Raw genomic sequence first — 17488 nt, forward strand, 5'->3', positions numbered from 1 at the left:
GGTGGAGGGGCGGGGTTCAAGGGCGGAGGAGCAGGAAGTGGAGGAGATGCAGTGTAGAGCATCGTCAACCATGTCTGAAGGGAAATTGCGGTCTTTGAAGAAGACTTCTTCACCAGGACAGAACCCCACTGGTCCTCACCTAATAGAAACTTAAAAGATAATGCATGGCTTAGAAAGGGTGGACGCTGGGAATTTGTTTCCATTAGGCAAGGATACTAGGACTCGTGGGCACAATCTTCGAATTAGAGGGGGTCAATTTAGAACAGAAATGAGGAGACATTTATTCAGCATGAGAATGGTGGGCCTGTGGAATTCACTGCCACGGAGCACAGTGGAGGCCGGGATGTTAAATGTCTTCAAGGCAGAAATTGATAATTCTTAATCTCGCAAGGAATTAAGTGATACGGGGAGAGTGCGGGTAAGTGGCGTTGAAATGCCAATCAGCCATGATTGAAGGGTGGAGTGGACTGAATGGCCTTACTTCCACTCCTATGTCTTCTGATCTTACTTCTGGCTTCAGAAGAATAGTTTGGGTGCTGCATGGTTTTAGCTTTTAAACAAATTGGACTGCTTTTCCTTCAGTAAGTGAAATTCTCAATTCAAAAGTTTGCCTTGTACGAACTCTGCTAGATTTTCTTGATTTTTTAATGATTCCTTCGATGATTTTCACTTTCATCTAATGACTGGGGATAGTGTACAGATTATGTATGGTATTGAATTTCCTAATGCTTCACTTATGAATTGTGGCCCCTGGCACTTATCACAATTTCAAGAATGTCATAATACATACTTTGCACTACTCTACACTCTCACTGCTAGTCATTGACGTGAGCTGGTCTATCTCCTAGCAATTAGAATAGTCATCAGTAACATGATAATAAATTCCTGCAAGAGTGAACAATGAGAGTGCATACTCCAATCTTCATCAGCTTTGGCCAAAAGAGTAACTGCAACATTCACATTGCTTGCCATTTCAATGCTCTCATGCTAAAATTTCTCTCCAAGGCTTGCTGCAGTACTCCAGGGAAGTTCAACAAAAGCTGGAGGAATAGTTTCTCATTTTTGTATTAGGCAATTTACAATATTTAGGACTCAAAGGACCTGGTTTCATCTATTCATACCAACCACTGACATCTTTTATTCATCAATATCTTTTCTCTGCTACCATTAACACTTCCTCGGTCATTTTCTCTGTGCACCCTCACCATCTATTCTATTGTTCCTCCTTTCGCTTTATGAATTGCATAAAAACACTATTTTTCAGCCCTTTTTAAATCTGAAGAACAGCAGCCATATTGAACGTTAGTTTTGTTTTCCTTCCAACAGATTTTGCCAGCATGTTTTTGTTTTTACTTCATCCTTGGCCTGTTGAGATGTCATGTATTATAAGCTGATCTTTAGACTCTTTAGTATTTGTTTGGCCAGTGGAACAGTTTTTCTTAGTTTTGAAGGTGTTCTGAGGAAGGGTCACTGGACATTAACTCTCCTTTCTCTCCACAGATGCTGACAGGCCTGCTGAGTTCCTCCAGCAACTTGGTTTTTTGTTTCAGATTATCAGGATCTGCAGCTCTTTATTTTATTTTTGAGCACTTTCTCTTGCCATCCTCAAATTAGACTCAATTCTAATGTAGGTTGTATAGACACATACTTTTTCTAATCTCCTTCGGGATAATAATTCTATTTTCTTTGTATAATGAGCCACCTTGGGCAACTGCATGCCTAATACTTTTTATACCAACAGATGTGCCCTTGATGTTTTAAGGCCAATCTTTCATCAATTTGCATCTTATTGTTTAGTTGGCTTGATATGAGCATGCCACATGTCTTTCAGATTCAATGTCTGTTGTGTTGAAGACAAGAGTATATCAAGCTATCGCATTCTATTGAATCTGGAAGGTTTTACGCTGTCTTATAGGTCACATCCTGATGATACTTCTGTACACGAAGAAACATTCGCTGCAGGTGCTTTGGCGTAGATAGGAGTGGATTGAGGAAGATACTTTGAAGTTGCTTGTGGTTGGGCTCCACTGTCAGTTTATTGAACAGATACTGATTAAAATGCTTACAAGCAAAGAAAATAGCCAGGCATTCTTTTTCTATTAGTGTAGCATTGTTTAGTTTGCCTAATGTCTTGGATGCAAGTGCAATTGGTTGTCCTGGCTATATAAGAGTTGCTAGTAAACATTGCAATGTGACTTCATCATTGATTGCCATTGCTTCATACTGTAATCAATTACCATTGTCACCACTAGTTGTCTGATTGTCATCAGAGTTGTTTCCTTTCTTTGTCCGACCACTGCATGTCCTTAGCAATAAACTTCCATAAATGTTCACAATCTGATGACAAATTAGCTAAGAACGTTGCTAAATAGAACATGTGATTGATGCATTGCTTTCATAGCCTTTGATTGTCACATTCTCTGTTACTGGTCTCATCTTGTCAGGTTCCAAGCTCAGCCCAGTGGTCAGTTCATGACCTATGTAGTTGGCTTCAGACATCTTCAATTGTATCATTTTGTTGTTCAGTTTCAGCTTCATCTGGTGAGCTCTCTCTAGTAGTCACACCAGATTCTGATCACAGTCTGCAACAAATCCTTTCATTGTGTTACTGTCTCTGGAAATCAGTAGATGGCCTAGTGGTATTATCACTAAGCTATTAGCCCAGTGAGCCACATAACATTTTAGGGGTTCAAATCCCACCATGGCAGATTGTGGACTTTGAATTCAATTTTTTAAAAATCTGGTATTAAGAATCCACTATTGACCATGAAATCATGGCCGATTGTCAGAAAAACCCATCTGGTTCATTAATGTCCTTCAAGGAAGGAGATCTGCTATCCTCACCTGGTCTGGTGTGCATGTAACTCCAGACCCAAAGCAATGTGGTTGACTCTCAACTGCCATCTGGAATGGTCTAGCAAGCCATTCAGTTATACCAAATGCTACAAAATCTCAAAGAAATTAAGCCTAATAGATCACCTGGCATTGACCTAGGCACTGAAAAAGACAAAGGCAGAAATTTCCCTATTGACGCTGCAAAATACTTTTTACTAATTTTGTGCCAAAATTGGGAGAGCTGTTTCACAGAATAGTCAAGCAACAGCCAGACACGGTCATACTCATGGAATTGTAGTGTACAATGTCCTAGACACCCCCACCATCACCATTCCTATCCTGGTGGCTATCCACCATCAGGATAGATCCAGCAGAGGTCATGACACAGTGGTATACAGTTGGGATGGAGTTGAGTGTGAGTCCTCAACATTGACTCTGGACCCCATGACATCTCATGTCTTCAGGTTAAACATAGGGAAGGAAATCTCCTACTGATTACCACGTACCATCCTCCCTTAACTGATGAATCGGTACTCCTCCATGTTAAACAACACTTGGAGGAAGCATTGAGGATGGCATGGGCACAAAATGTACTCTGGGTGGCAGACTTCAATATCCACCACCAAGAGTGGCTTGGCAGCAGTACTACTGGTCGAACTGATTGGGTCCTAAAGGACACAGCTGCTAGAATGGGTTTGCAGCAGGTGGTGAAGGAACCAACAAAAGGGAAAAACATACTTGCCCTCATCCTTACAAGTCTGCCAGCTTCAAATACACCTGTCCATGACAGTATCAGTAACAGTGAGCACTACACATCCTTGTGGAGACAAAGTCTTTACATTAAGAATAACCTCCATTGTGATGTGAGGTATGATCGCCATGCTAAATGGGGCAGACTTTGAAAAGATCTAGCAACTCAAGACTGGGCATCCATGAAGCATTGTGGGCCATCAACAGCAGCAGAATTGTACTCCAGCAGAATGTGCAACCTCATGGCCCTGCATGTCCCCTACTTAACCATTGCTATCAAGCCAAGGGATCAACCCTGCTTCAATGGAGATGCAGGAGGACATGCCAGGAGCAGCATCAGGCATTCCTGAAGATGAGATGTCAACCTAGTATTGCCACCAAACAGGACTACTTGCATGTCAAACAGCATAAGCAGCAAGTGACAGAGCTAAGCAATCATAACCAATGGATCAGATCTAAGGTCTACAGTCATGCCACATCCAGTTGTGAATGGTGGTTGATGATTAAACAATTTGCTGAGGAGGAGGCTCTACAAATATCCCAATTCTCAATGATGGAAGAGCCTAGCAAATCAGTGTAAAAGATAAAGCTGAAGCTTGCACAGCAACCTTCAGCCAAAAGTGGATGAGCTGTCTCAGCCACCTCCAGTGGTCCCCACCATTACAGATACCACTCTTCAGCCAATTCAATTCCCCCCATGTAATATCAAGAACCGATTGGAGGCACTGGAAACTGCAAAGGATACGAGTCCTGACAACATTCCGGCAATAGTACTGAAGATGTGTGCTCCAGAACTTGCCACTCTCCTCGCTAAGCTGTTTCAGTACAGTTACAACCTGGCAATGTGGAAAATTGCACAAGAATGGACAAATCCAATCTGGCCAATTACCGCCCCATCAGCCTGCTCTCGATCATCAGAAGGTATTAACAGTGCTATCAAGCAGCACCTGCTCTGCAATAACCTGCTCAGTGACGCCAGTTTTGGTTCCACCAGGGCCACTCAGCTCCTGACCTCATTACAGCCTTGGTTCAAACATGGACAAAACAGCAGAATTCCAGCGGTGAGGTGAAAGTGACAGACCTTGACATCAAGGTTGCATTTGACGGAGTGTGGCATCAAGGAGCTCTTGCAAAACTAGAATGAACGGGAATCTGGAGGCAAACCCTCCGCTGGTTGGAGACATACCTGACACATAGGAAGATGGCTCTGGTTGCTGGAGGTCAGTCATCTCTGCAGGAGTTCCTCAAGGAAGTGTCCTAGGTCCAATCATCTTCAATTGCTTCATCAATTCCCTCCACCATAAGGTCAGAGTGGGGATGTTCGCCGATGATTGCACAATATTCAGCACCATTTGCGACTCCTCAGCGACTGACGTAGTTGCGTCCAAATGCAACAAGATCTGGTCAAAATCCAGGCTTGGGTTGAGAAGTGGTAAGTAACATTTGCACCACACAAATGCCAGGCTATGACCATCACTACTAAGAGACAATCTAACGACAGCCCTTTGACATTCAATGGTGTTACCATCATTGACAACATCCAAGACAAAGTGGCCCACTTGAGAGGCACTACATCCACAAGCATTCACTCTCTCCAGCACTGCTGCTCAGTAGCAGCACAGTGTTCTATCTACAAGATGCACTGCAGATATTCACCAAAGATCCTCAGACACCACTTTCCAAACCCACAACCACTTTTATCTAGGAGGACAAGGACAGCAGTTGTATGGGAACACCACCACCTGCTAGTTCCCCTCCAAGCCACTCACCATCTTGACTTGGAAATATATTGCCATTCCTTCACTGTCGCTGGGTCAAAATCCTGGGAATTCCCTCCCTAATAGCATTGAGCATCTACCAGCAGGTAGACTGCAGCAGTTCAAGGCATCTCACCACCATGTTCTAAAGGGCAATAAGGTGCGGGCAATAAGTGCTGCCATGCCAGTGATGCCTACATCGCACAGAACGAATAAATAAAAGATTACCTGTAATCGCATCTGCTCCAGATAGATCATGGACTATGTTGTGATATTTGTGTGGAAATGATCAGTGCAAATGCCAAACGTCATGCACAACCATCTTTAACCTTCGTGTAGCATTCAGCATGTAGTTAGAATGCTGCTGCTTTCATCCAGTTTCATTTGCCACTCAGCATCATTTGGATCAAAGACCTCTACAAGGAGGACAGATTGCACCTAAATTGGAAGGGGACTAATATACTGGCAAAGAAATTTGCTAGAACTGCTTGGGAGGATTTAAACTAGTAAGGTGGGGGGGTGGGACCCAGGGAGATAGTGAGGAAAGAGATCAATCTGAGACTGGTACAGTTGAGAACAGAAGTGAGTCAAACAGTCAGGGCAGGCAGGGACAAGGTAGGACTAATAAATTAAACTGCATTTATTTCAATGCAAGGGGCCTAACAGGGAAGGCAAGTGAACTCAGGGCATGGTTAGAAACATGGGACTGGGATATCACAGCAATTACAGAAACATGGCTCAGGGATGGGCAGGACTGGTAGCTTAATGTTCCAGGATACAAATGCTACAGGAAGGATAGAAAGGGAGGCAAGAGAGGAGGGGGAGTGGCATTTTTGACAAGGGATAGCATTACAGCTGTGCTGAGGGAGGATATTCCCGGAAATACATCCAGGGAAGTTATTTGGGTGGAACTGAGAAATAAGAAAGGGATGATAACCTTATTGGGATTGTATTATAGACCCCCCAATAGACAGAGGGAAATTGAGAAACAATTTGTAAGGAGATCTCAGCTATCTGTAAGAAAAATGGTGCAAATCTTGACCTACTCTTGGGAAATAAGGCAGGGCAGGTGACTGAGGTGTCAGTGGGGGAGCACTTTGGGCCAGCGACCATAATTCTATTGGTTTTAAAATAGTGATGGAAAAGGATAGACCAGATCTAAAAGTTGAAGTTCTAAACTGGAGAAAGGCCAATTTTGATGGTATTGGGCAAGAACTTTTGAAAGCTGATTGGAGGCAGATGTTTGCAGGTAAAGGGATGGCTGGAAAATGGGAAGTCTTCAGAAATGAGATAACAAGAATCCAGAGAAATTATATTCCTGTCAGGGTGAAAGGGAAGGCTGGTAGGTACAGGGAATGCTGGATGACTAAAGAAATTGAGGGTTTTGTTAAGAAAAAGAAGGAAGTGTATGTCAGGTATAGAAAGGATAGATCAAGTGAATCCTTAGAAAAGTATAACGGAAGTAGGAGTATACTTAAGAGGGAAATCAGGAGGGCAAAATGGGGACATGAGATAGCTTTGGCAAATAGTATTAAGGAGAATCCAAAGGGTTTTTACAAATATATTAAGGACAAAGGGAGAGAATAGGGCCCCTCAAAGATCAGCAAGGCGACCTTTGTGCGAAGCCACAGAAAATGGGGGAGGTACTAAATGAATATTCTGTATCAGTATTTACTATGGAAAAGGATATGGAAGATACAGACTGTAGGGAAGTAGATGGTGACATCTTGCAAAATGTCCAGATTACAGAGGAGGAAGTGCTGGATGTCTTGAAACGGTTAAAGGTGGATAAATCCCCAGGACCTGATCAGGTGTACCCGAGAACTCTGTGGGAAGCCAGAGAAGTGATTGCTGGGCGACTGGAGGTTGGCAGACATGGTGCCACTGTTTAAGAAAGGCGGTAAAGACAAGCTAGGGAACTATAGACCGGTGAACTGACCTCAGTGGTGGGCAAGTTGTTGGAGGGAATCCTGAGGGACAGGATGTACATGTATTTGGAAAGGCAAGGTCTGATTAGGGATAGTCAACATGACTTTGTGCGTAGGAAATCACGTCTCTCAAACTTGATTGAGTTTTTTGAAGAAGTAACAAAGAAGATTGATGAGGGCAGAGCAGTAGATGTGATCTATTTGGACTTCAGTAAGGCGTTCGACAAGGTTCCCATGGGAGATTGATTAGCAAGGTTAGATCTCATGGAACTAGCCATAGAGAACTGGCTCAAAGGTAGAAGACAGAGGGTGCTGGTGGAGGGTTGTTTTTCAGACTGGAGGCCTGTGACCAGTGGAGTGCCACAAGGATTGGTGCTAGGCCCTCTACTTTTTGTCATTTACATAAATGATTTGGATGCAAGCACAAGAGGTACGGTTAGTAAGTTTGCAGATGAAACCAAAAGTGGAGGTGTAGTGGACAGCGAAGAGGGTTACCTCAGATTACAACAGGAACTGGACCATATCGGCCAATGGGCTGAGAAGTGGCAGATGGAGTTTAATTCAGATAAATGCGAGATACTGCATTTTGGGAAAGCAAATCTTAGCAGGACTTATACATTTAATGGTAAGGTCCTAGGGAGTGTTGCTGAACAAAGAGACCTTGAAGTGCAGGTTCATAGCTCCTTGAAAGTGGAGTCGCAGGTAGATAGGATAGTGAAGAAGGCATTTGGTATGCTTTCCTTTATTGGTCAGAGTATTGAGTACAGGAGTTGGGAGGTCATGTTGCGGCTGTACAGGACATTGGTTAGGCCACTGTTGGAATATTGCATGCAATTCTGGTCTCCTTCCTATCGAAAATGATGTTGTGAAACTTGAAAGGGTTCAGAAAAGATTTACAAGGATGTTGTCAGGGTTGAAGGATCTGAGCTACAGGGAGAGTCTGAACAGGCTGGAACTGTTTTCCTTGCAGTGTCAGAGGCTGAGGGGTGACCTTATAGAGGTTTACAAAATTATGATGGGCATGGATAGGATAAACAGACAAAGTCTTTTCCCTGGGGTTGGGGAGTCCAGAACTAGAGGGCATAGGTTTAGGGTGAGAGGGGAAAGATATAAAAGAAACCTAAGGGGCAATGTTTTCACACAGAGGGTGGTACGTGTATGGAATGAGCTGCCAGAGGAAATGGTGGAGGCTGGTACAATTACAGTATTTAAAAGGCATCTGAATGGGTATATGAATAGGAAGGGTTTGGAGGGATATGGGCCGGGTGCTGGCAGGTGGGACTAGATTGGGTTGGGATATCTGGTCGGCATGGACAGGTTGGACCAAAGGGTCTGCTTCCATGCTGTACATCTCTATGACTCTATATGACTGTGATCACAAACTGTCTCAAAGCCAGTTGCTAACAATGACATGAGCAAGTGACATCAGCCATCTTTACATGGCTATAACATTGTATCCAGATGAGGAGCAAATGGTTGACTCGACTAACACCTGGAATGAGCAGATTGGAGTTGGGGTAACATTTTATCACAGAGGATTGCTTAATGGACAGAGAGCAGAGTTCGGATAAATGGAGCATTTTCAAGTTGGCGGGCTGTGACTATTGAAGGGCAGGAAGGATCAGTATTGATGTTTCATGTATTTACAATGTATATTAATGACTTTGATGAACTGACAGAAAATAATGTCACAAATGTTGTTGACCATACTAAACTAGGATGGCTAAAAGAGATGCAAAGAGATATAAACAGGTTAAATGAATGGGCAACAAGTTGGCAGATAGAGTATAATGTGAGGCTAATTCGCTTTGGCCATTAGTTTTGAGAAGCAGAATATTTTTCTAAAAGGCCTAACATTTTATAAATGTTGTTCAGAGGAACACAGAATGGGAGTACACAGGTACAGCGATCTATCAGGAAGATGGATGGCATGTTGGCTTTTATTGCAAGGGGAGTGGAATGCATGAATAAGGCACCTTGTGAAAACTGTCCAGGGCTTTGGTGGACATTAGTGTGCAGTTCTGAACTTCACCAGGTTTCTGAAGGGACTCCATAACGAGGGCCTAAGCAGCTGAAAGCATCACTGGTGTTGCAGCCTTGAAAATTACTGATATGCAAAAGGCATGTCGGAGTAGACTTACAAGTCTGGAGAAGGTAGGGAAGTACAGCAGTAGGAAAGCACAAGGTAATGGAGGAATATGATAATCAGTATGAGAATGTATTAACAGCTTAAGGCAAATATTTTAATGCTAAAATTTTTATAGTCAAAACATCAAATAATCACTATATTAATGCAGAACTAATTTATCAAAATAGCACGTAACATATGAATTTGAATGCGAATGATTTAATTTATCTACATTTGATAATTAGTTGTCTTATAATCCAGTGCATTCTGTCTGGATTGTGAATAGGACTCTCTCATAGGATTAAAAGTTTAAATGGGCCTTCAGAGAAAATGTTGATAAGGGAGCATAGAATGCAGTCTTTACTGCAGATGAAAGTAAAGAACTAACTGCCCTCAATTGAATTGTGAAGATAATTTAAAACTATCAGCAGCTGATAGGTTTAAATACAAGTTCACCTCATTTTTTTTAGTTGCTCTCAAACATGGAAACTCATCTATGAATCCATTCAAGACACTCAACATGCCGACACCAACATGGGCTGTATATTGCATCGTGTATACTGAAACAAAGCCCTAAAATTACTTCTTTAAGTGGAGTATATGGGGCCATTAATGCATTCATTGCACAAACAAGTTCATTTATGTTAAAACTTAATGTTGACGATTTTAGCTCTTAAATGTATTAAATGTTTAATGCGTTTGGACAGCACTCCTCTGTCTACAATTTTAAGGATTAGTCAATGTTTTGTTTAAGATAGTAAAAAGATTAATTCTTATCTACCACTTTAAGTCTTTGTCTTCTACTGTCACTAACAGTGATTTCTAACCTTTAAGAATATATGATATTGCTGTGAAGGTGGTTTAGCAAATAAGTTAGAATTACCATAATCTCAAATTGCTGCAAATTTATTCACCTTTCTTTCCAACTGCTCTTCAGTAACAAAAGGAAAGGTTTTTAATAGCAGAAAAATTATTAGCATGGTCTCTCAATATTTTTTTGAAGTCAGGATGGTGTCAATTTGCAAAGGAATCAACTGCGGCACAAGGAGAAGTAAGTTTTCACCAGCGAGTGGAGGATCTGGACTGTGCTGCTTTCAAAAGGGAATGAGATAATTATCTGGAAATAAATAAACTGCAGGTTGTGGGTAAACTCAGGGGATTGGGACATGGTGAATTGTCTTTGCAGCAAACAGGCACAGCCACAACAGATCGAATGGCTTCCTTATATGTTGACTCATTAGATGATTATGTGATTCTTATGGAATATCTGTATTCACAATTGCAAAACTAATTTCAGAGAGAAGTTATTGACTAAAAGATTTATTTCCCACCCCACCTTACTACAATAAGGATACATGCTCACTTGGGGCTGATAAAATAAAAGCAAAAGGCATTAAAGAATCACAGTAAAAATGCGTTTGCAAAGTACTGGATTTGTGACAATGGTGCCAATCTTATCATTAAGGTGGGATTGGGGCAGGGAATTAACATTGCTATTTGGAAATGCAAGAAGGTAGTTTTTCCTTAGGCCCTGCCAAGTGACTATCATGTGTCCTCTGTCCGAGAAGTATAGAATCCTTATCATCATGTAGAAGTAGGCCATTCAGCCCATTGAGTCCACACTGACCTTCTGAAGAGCATCCCACCCACACCCAAACCACCACCCCTCCCCAACCCTGTATTCCCCATAGCTAATGAACCTAACCTGCACATCCCCGGACACTATGGGCAATTTAGCTTGGTCAATCCACCAAACTGGCACAACTTTGGATTGTGGGAGGAAATCAGAGCACCTGGGAGGTATCCACAGAGACACTGGGAGAATGTGCAAACTCCACACAGCCAGTCACCTGAGGGTGGAATCAAACCCAGGTCCTTGGTGTTGTGAGGCAGCAGTGCTAACCACTGAGCCACCATGCCACCCATGATGTCCTGGCACTTAGATCTACAAGTGAATAAGCATAGAACATAGAACATTACAGCGCAGTACTTCGGCCCTCGATGTTGCGCCGACCTGTCATACCAATCTGAAGCCCAGCTAACCTACACTATTCCATGTACGTCCATATGCTTGTCCAATGATGACTTAAATGTACTTAAAGTTGGCGTTAAAGCAGAGGAAGGTATCAGATACTTAACTTTGTTTTTACATTCCACCCAACTCAAACCTGTTACACATAGAAACATTAGCCACCAAACAAAGTGCCTTATTCTGAATTGCTTCACTTCATTCTGTAATTTTTTTAACTTACCAGCACTGACAGTGACAGCTTCAATAAATTGATCCCTCCAACTGTTCGTCCCCACAACCAAGGCTAAGTTTGTCTTCTTTATCAGTTTGTCCACAGTATTCTGCAGCAATAAAGGAAGTATTTGTAAAACTTATGTTTTCAATTACCTTACAGATCAGATATCATGACAAATGAAGCAGTTTAATATTAGTTATTCCTTTAAACAAAAGCCTGTATAAAGTTGACTGGGAACAGATAAGGTAGTGAATTGATTATGCCACAGAATTAGAAATCCAGATGTTGCAAGTTCAAATTAAATTGAATATAGCTCGTTATTTATGGATTGACAGAAAAATGATACATCATTGAAACTTGCTGAATTGTCATTAACAATAGCCTTCAAGATCTACACATGACTCCAGGTTTAGGTCAAGATATACATTCATGGGTGGGGTAAAAATCCTTGGTTGTGAAATCGGTATACACATAATACTATTTTAAATGATTTTTTTTGTGTTGCATTCCTTTTTAAAAGCTGGGCAATGCTGGTGCTGGTGGGAGTTCCTTGTTACACAGTGTTGGCAGTGACTGAGTATCTGCTCTACTGACTTGAGGGATGTTTGCACATTACAAACTGAATGGACTTATACACTTAATGGTAAAGTCCTCGGGAGTGTTGCTGAACAAAGAGACTTTGGAGTGCAGGTTCATAGCTCCTTGAAAGTGGAGTCGCAGGTAGATAGGATGGTGAAGAAGGCTTTTGGTATGCTTTCCTTTATTGGTCAGAGTATTGAGTACAAGAGTTAGGAGGTCATGATGCAGATATACAGGACATTGGTTAGGCCATTGCTGGAATACTGCATGCAATTCTGGTCTCCTTCCTATTGGAAAGATGTTGTGAAACTTGAAAGGGTTCAGAAAAGATTTTCAAGAATGTTGCCAGAGTTGGAAGATACAGGAAGAGGTTGAATAGCCCAGGGCTGTTTTCCCTGGAGCGTTGGAGGCTGAGGGGTGACCTTATAGAGGTTTACAAAATCATGAGAGGCATGGATAGGGTAAATAGGCAACGTCTTTTCCCTTGGGTTGGAGAGTCCAGAACTAGAGGGCGTAGGTTTAGAGTGAAAGGGGAAAGATATAAAAGAGACCTAAGGGGCAACTTTTTCACGCAGAGGGTGGTGCGTGTATGGAATGAGCTGCCAGAGGATATGGTGGAGGCTGATACAATTGCAACATTTAAAAGGCATCTGGATAGGTATATGAATAGGAAGGGTTTGGAGGGAAATGAGCCAGGTGCTGGCAGATGGGACTAGATTGGGTTGGGATATTTGGTTGGCATGGACAGGTTGGACCGAAGAGTCTGCTTCTATGCTGTACATCTCTATAAATCTATGCCACTGTTGTCCTCCTGAGATAAGGTTGCCCCTCTCTTGGAAGACCACAAGATATGGGAACAGAAGTAAACCATTTAGCCCATCCACTCTGCTCCACCATTCAACATCATGGATGATATGATAATCCTCAATTCCACTTTCCTGTTTTACCCTTATAACCCTTGATTCCCTAATTGATTAAAAATCTATCTCAACCGTGAGTAGATTTAATGATTTCATGTCAGCCCTCTGTGGCAAAGAATTCCACAGACTGACTACATGCTGAGAGAAAAAAAACTCTTAAGGTTTCTCTGGTTCTTCTTTTTGCTTTCAGCTTCCAGCACTGTCTAAACAGTTTTCGCCAAAGACAAGTCTTCTTTGTATAGTAATAATTATGACAAAGAGTCATAAGTAGTTCCATCAACAATTCTGTCTCTTATGGATTCTCATTTCAAAACAGTTTTACCCTAATCTATAGAAATCAATAATTAAATTATCCATGGATTTCCCTAGATGCTGATTCTTCTGTTAAATCTTGGTCTTTCAAGAATTTTATTTGCTCTAAGATTAATGAATGTTTCAAAATTTTGTAGAACTTCATTAACAATATCTGTGCCTTCTTTAATACCTTGGCAAGCTATTATGACTTCAGGTAACTTCCCAATTGAATATAAATATGGGTTTACCTGTTATGCATCTGATTTAATGTCTGTATTTTAAGTTTTATATTTTAAGGACTGGTTTCTCCAAGAGTTTTTTTTCTGCGTTCTATTTGATCCACCGCTGAAATTAAATCTTCCAATGCAATATTATTTCTGCTGCCATTTTTCCCATTTTAATTATTTATTCTTCTTACTTTAAAGATATTACATTCTTTACAAAGGAATCCTGTTGTCTGTGCCTTCAGAATTGAATCCATTCCCTTAATGACTTCACCTGGATGAGTTACACTTTCTGCAGTACTGTTAACAACATTTCAGTTTCAATAAAGATTCCCATTCTCTTTAATAGCTTGTCTGAATGAATCCAACTATCTGCAGCCTTAACAAATTCTTCCTCTATTTATCTTATTATCACACTCTTAATTCAAGATCGACAGCTCTTACTGTTGTCTTAATAACCACCTTACTTTCTTCTTCCATTAGACTCTGTCTGGTTAGGTTACTAAACTTTCCCTTTATCACTTTGATTCTAGCTGCCCAACATACCTGGCACTGCAACCTCATTTTAAAATCTGTATCCTTCTTTTCTCTGACAGTAACTGCCTTATGACACTTACTATGCTGGCTGTGAGTTGTACATAATTTGCAGATTTCTAGTTTTCACACTCTGTAAATGTGCTGAATTTTTACAGTTATCCCTTTGCTCACCAGGTATTTCAAATTCACTTAAGGAGCCTCAAATCTCCAGCTGAGGCTTGCCTCAAGACCACGCCAAAAATTCACTGACATCCAATGTCCAATAATTGTTCAGAACGAGCAGTGTTCAAGTTCCACGGAGCTTCTATCTCATACTGTTGGATTTCCCTTCTGAGTTCACTGGATGGTGCACTGCTGTCTAACCCTTTGTATGGTGCAGTTAAATCAAATTCCAATCCCTTTCATTGCTCACCACATTATACAACAGATCCTCACCACTGCTCACCGTGTTGTACGGTGGACCCTCTCACCACTGCTCACCATGTTGTACGGTGGATCCTCTCACCACTGCTCACTGTGTTGTACGGTGGATCCTCTCACCACTGCTCACCATGTTGTACAGTGGACCCTCTTACCACTGCTCACTGTGTTGTACGGTGGATCCTCTCACCACTGCTCACCATGTTGTACAGTGGACCCTCTTACCACTGCTCACCGTGTTGTACGGTGGATCCTCTCACCACTGCTCACTGTGTTGTACGGTGGATCCTCTCAACACTGCTCACCATGTTGTACAGTGGACCCTCTTACCACTGCTCACCGTGTTGTACGGTGGACCCTCTTACCACTGCTCACCGTGTTGTACGGTGGATCCTCTCACCACTGCTCACTGTGTTGTACAGTGGATCCTCTCACCACTGCTCACTGTGTTGGATGGTGGATCCTCTCACCACTGCTCACCGTGTTGTACGGTGGACCCTCTTACCACTGCTCATCGTGTTGTACGGTGGATCCTCTCAACACTGCTCACTGTGTTGTATGGTGGATCCTCTCACCACTGCTCACCGTGTTGTACGGTGGATCCTCTCACCACTGCTCACTGTGTTGTACAGTGGATCCTCACACCACTGCTCACTGTGTTGTATGGTGGATCCTCACCGTGTTATACGGTGGATCCTCACCATGTTGTATAGTGGATCCTCACCATGTTATATGGTGGATCCTCACCATTGCTCACCATGTTGTAAGGTGGATCTCACCGCTGCTCACCATGTTGTACAGTGGATGCTCTCTGCTACTCACTGTGTTGTATGGTGGATCCTCACTGCTGCTGACCGTGCTGTATGGTGGATCCTCACCGTGTTATATGGTGGATCCTCATGGCTGCTCACCCTGTTGTATGGTGGATCCTCACCGGATTGTATGGTGGATCCTCATTGCTGCTCACCCTGTTGTACGGTGGATCCTCACTGCTGCTCACTCTGTTGTACAGTGGATCCTCACCACTTCTCATCATGTCGTACGGTGGATCCTCACCGCTGCTCACCATGTTATATGGTGGATCCTCACTGCTGCTTACCGTGTTATACGGTGGATCCTCACCACTGCTCACCGTGTTGTATGGTGGATCCTCACTGTTGCTCACCATGTTGTACAGTGGATCCTCACCGTGTTATACGGTGGATTCTCAAGGCTGCTCACCGTATTGCATGGTGGATCCTCACCGTGTTGCATGGTGGACCCTCACCATATTGCATGGTGGATCCTCAAGGCTGCTCACCATATTGCATGGTGGATCCTCACCGTGTTGCATGGTGGATCTTGAAGGCTGCTTACCGTGTTGTATGGTGAATCCTCACCGTGTTGTATGGTGGACCTTCAAGGCTGCTCACCGTGTTCTGTGGTGAATCCTCACCATGTTGTATGGTGGATCTTCAAGGCTGCTCACCTTGTTGTGTGGTGGATCCTCACCTTGTTGTGTGGTGGATCTTCAAAGGCTGCTCACCTTGTTGTGTGGTGGATCCTCACCGTGTTGTATGGTCTTTGCTCACTATGTTGCAATCACTATAAGGTTGATTTGCTGCCACCAATCTCCCTTTAGGTTGAAATCTACAGGTCCTGCTTTGTAAGAAAATTTGTAGTTTAATGAGAAGAGGCTGATGACATGTATTGCATGACAGCAATCAAGTACAAATTATATTGATGTGTAGGAATTGGTCCTAAGGCTACAAGGAGGGATAAATGGTAAGTCCACCTCCTTCGATGTCCAGGGCTGTCCTCTCTACCAAACGTCTTTTGGTATTACCATTGTGGGTTGAGTTAAAAGCACGGTTAGCACCCTTTCAGAAATGGGTTTGTGGGTTAAGAGTATGAAGGAGTTTTCCTCCAGGCTCTGCCATGAACTTAGACTTCCTTGCAATGGACCTCCCTCCTCTGACAATGATGCCCTCCATGACTCTCTCCTGACCGTTTGATTTAGTGCTGGATGCCTTAGTACTCTGACAGAGTGCTTTCTCCTGTCCGGTGAAATCCTGCACAAAGCCACCAGCCAGAGAGTGATTTTCACTGGATTCTGACCCAAGCCATTCTTCCAAAGTTGATACAAGGGCCTGGATTTAACAGGCCTGACTTGATCTTTTCAAAATTCTTTAATAGGATGTGAATGTCACTGACAAGATCAGCATTTTGATGGGATCTACAGGAGTGAATGAAATGTGTGGGGTCAGGGAGGCCTCTGTAACACAGCCACTTAAAATCTGGGGTCAGAAACAATTTACATTCTGTCGTGCCTTATTGCTCTCTCATGACAATAACAGATATAATTTGATGTTCTAGTGACATAATGGTCATGTCGGCAGTATGTGAATGAATGGCACAGTTGATTGAGGAAGCTATGTTAGCTAGTTCACACATAAAACTTCTTGCTTTATATTCTGCAGACAGTGCTGTGGAATCCTTCACATCAACTTGAACAGGTAGAATTGCCATCAATAATATTTTCTCTGAAGGGTTTCTTCAGTATTGTACTGAATTTCTGGCCGTCATTGTGTGTTCAGGTCTTTAATGAGGTTTCAATCCACAACGTTGTGACTCTGGATAGAGCACAACTGACCAACTAAATGTGACACCAAACTGTATCCCATTCTTATTGGACATTATTTCATACAGCACGAAAAGGCAGAATTGAAGACTTGTTCAAAATCAATGGAAGAGCTGAACGATTATTAGAGCTATAAAGTAAGATGATGAGGAATGGGGATGAGCTGGAAGACAGTGGATTAATTGTTAAATTCAAATATTAAATCCTGAACATAAAACTAATTTACAGAAGGAAATCAGACTCTTTGTAA

General features: G+C 42.4%; 1 protein-coding gene across 8 annotated transcripts in view; it reads right to left on the reverse strand.

Annotated features, from left to right (window-relative positions):
• Window positions 1–17488, reverse strand: part of LOC122548462 (sodium/calcium exchanger 1-like) — a 299672-nt gene that overhangs the window by 32330 nt on the left and 249854 nt on the right. For all 8 annotated transcript variants that reach the window (XM_043687168.1, XM_043687171.1, XM_043687170.1 and 5 more), the window contains one exon: window positions 11651–11750. In XM_043687168.1, coding sequence (XP_043543103.1) covers window positions 11651–11750 — 100 coding nt within the window. The remainder of the gene's footprint in view (window positions 1–11650; window positions 11751–17488) is intronic.

Source organism: Chiloscyllium plagiosum, chromosome 3, assembly GCF_004010195.1.
Source record: "Chiloscyllium plagiosum isolate BGI_BamShark_2017 chromosome 3, ASM401019v2, whole genome shotgun sequence".
In the NCBI taxonomy this organism is placed as follows: domain Eukaryota; kingdom Metazoa; phylum Chordata; class Chondrichthyes; order Orectolobiformes; family Hemiscylliidae; genus Chiloscyllium; species Chiloscyllium plagiosum.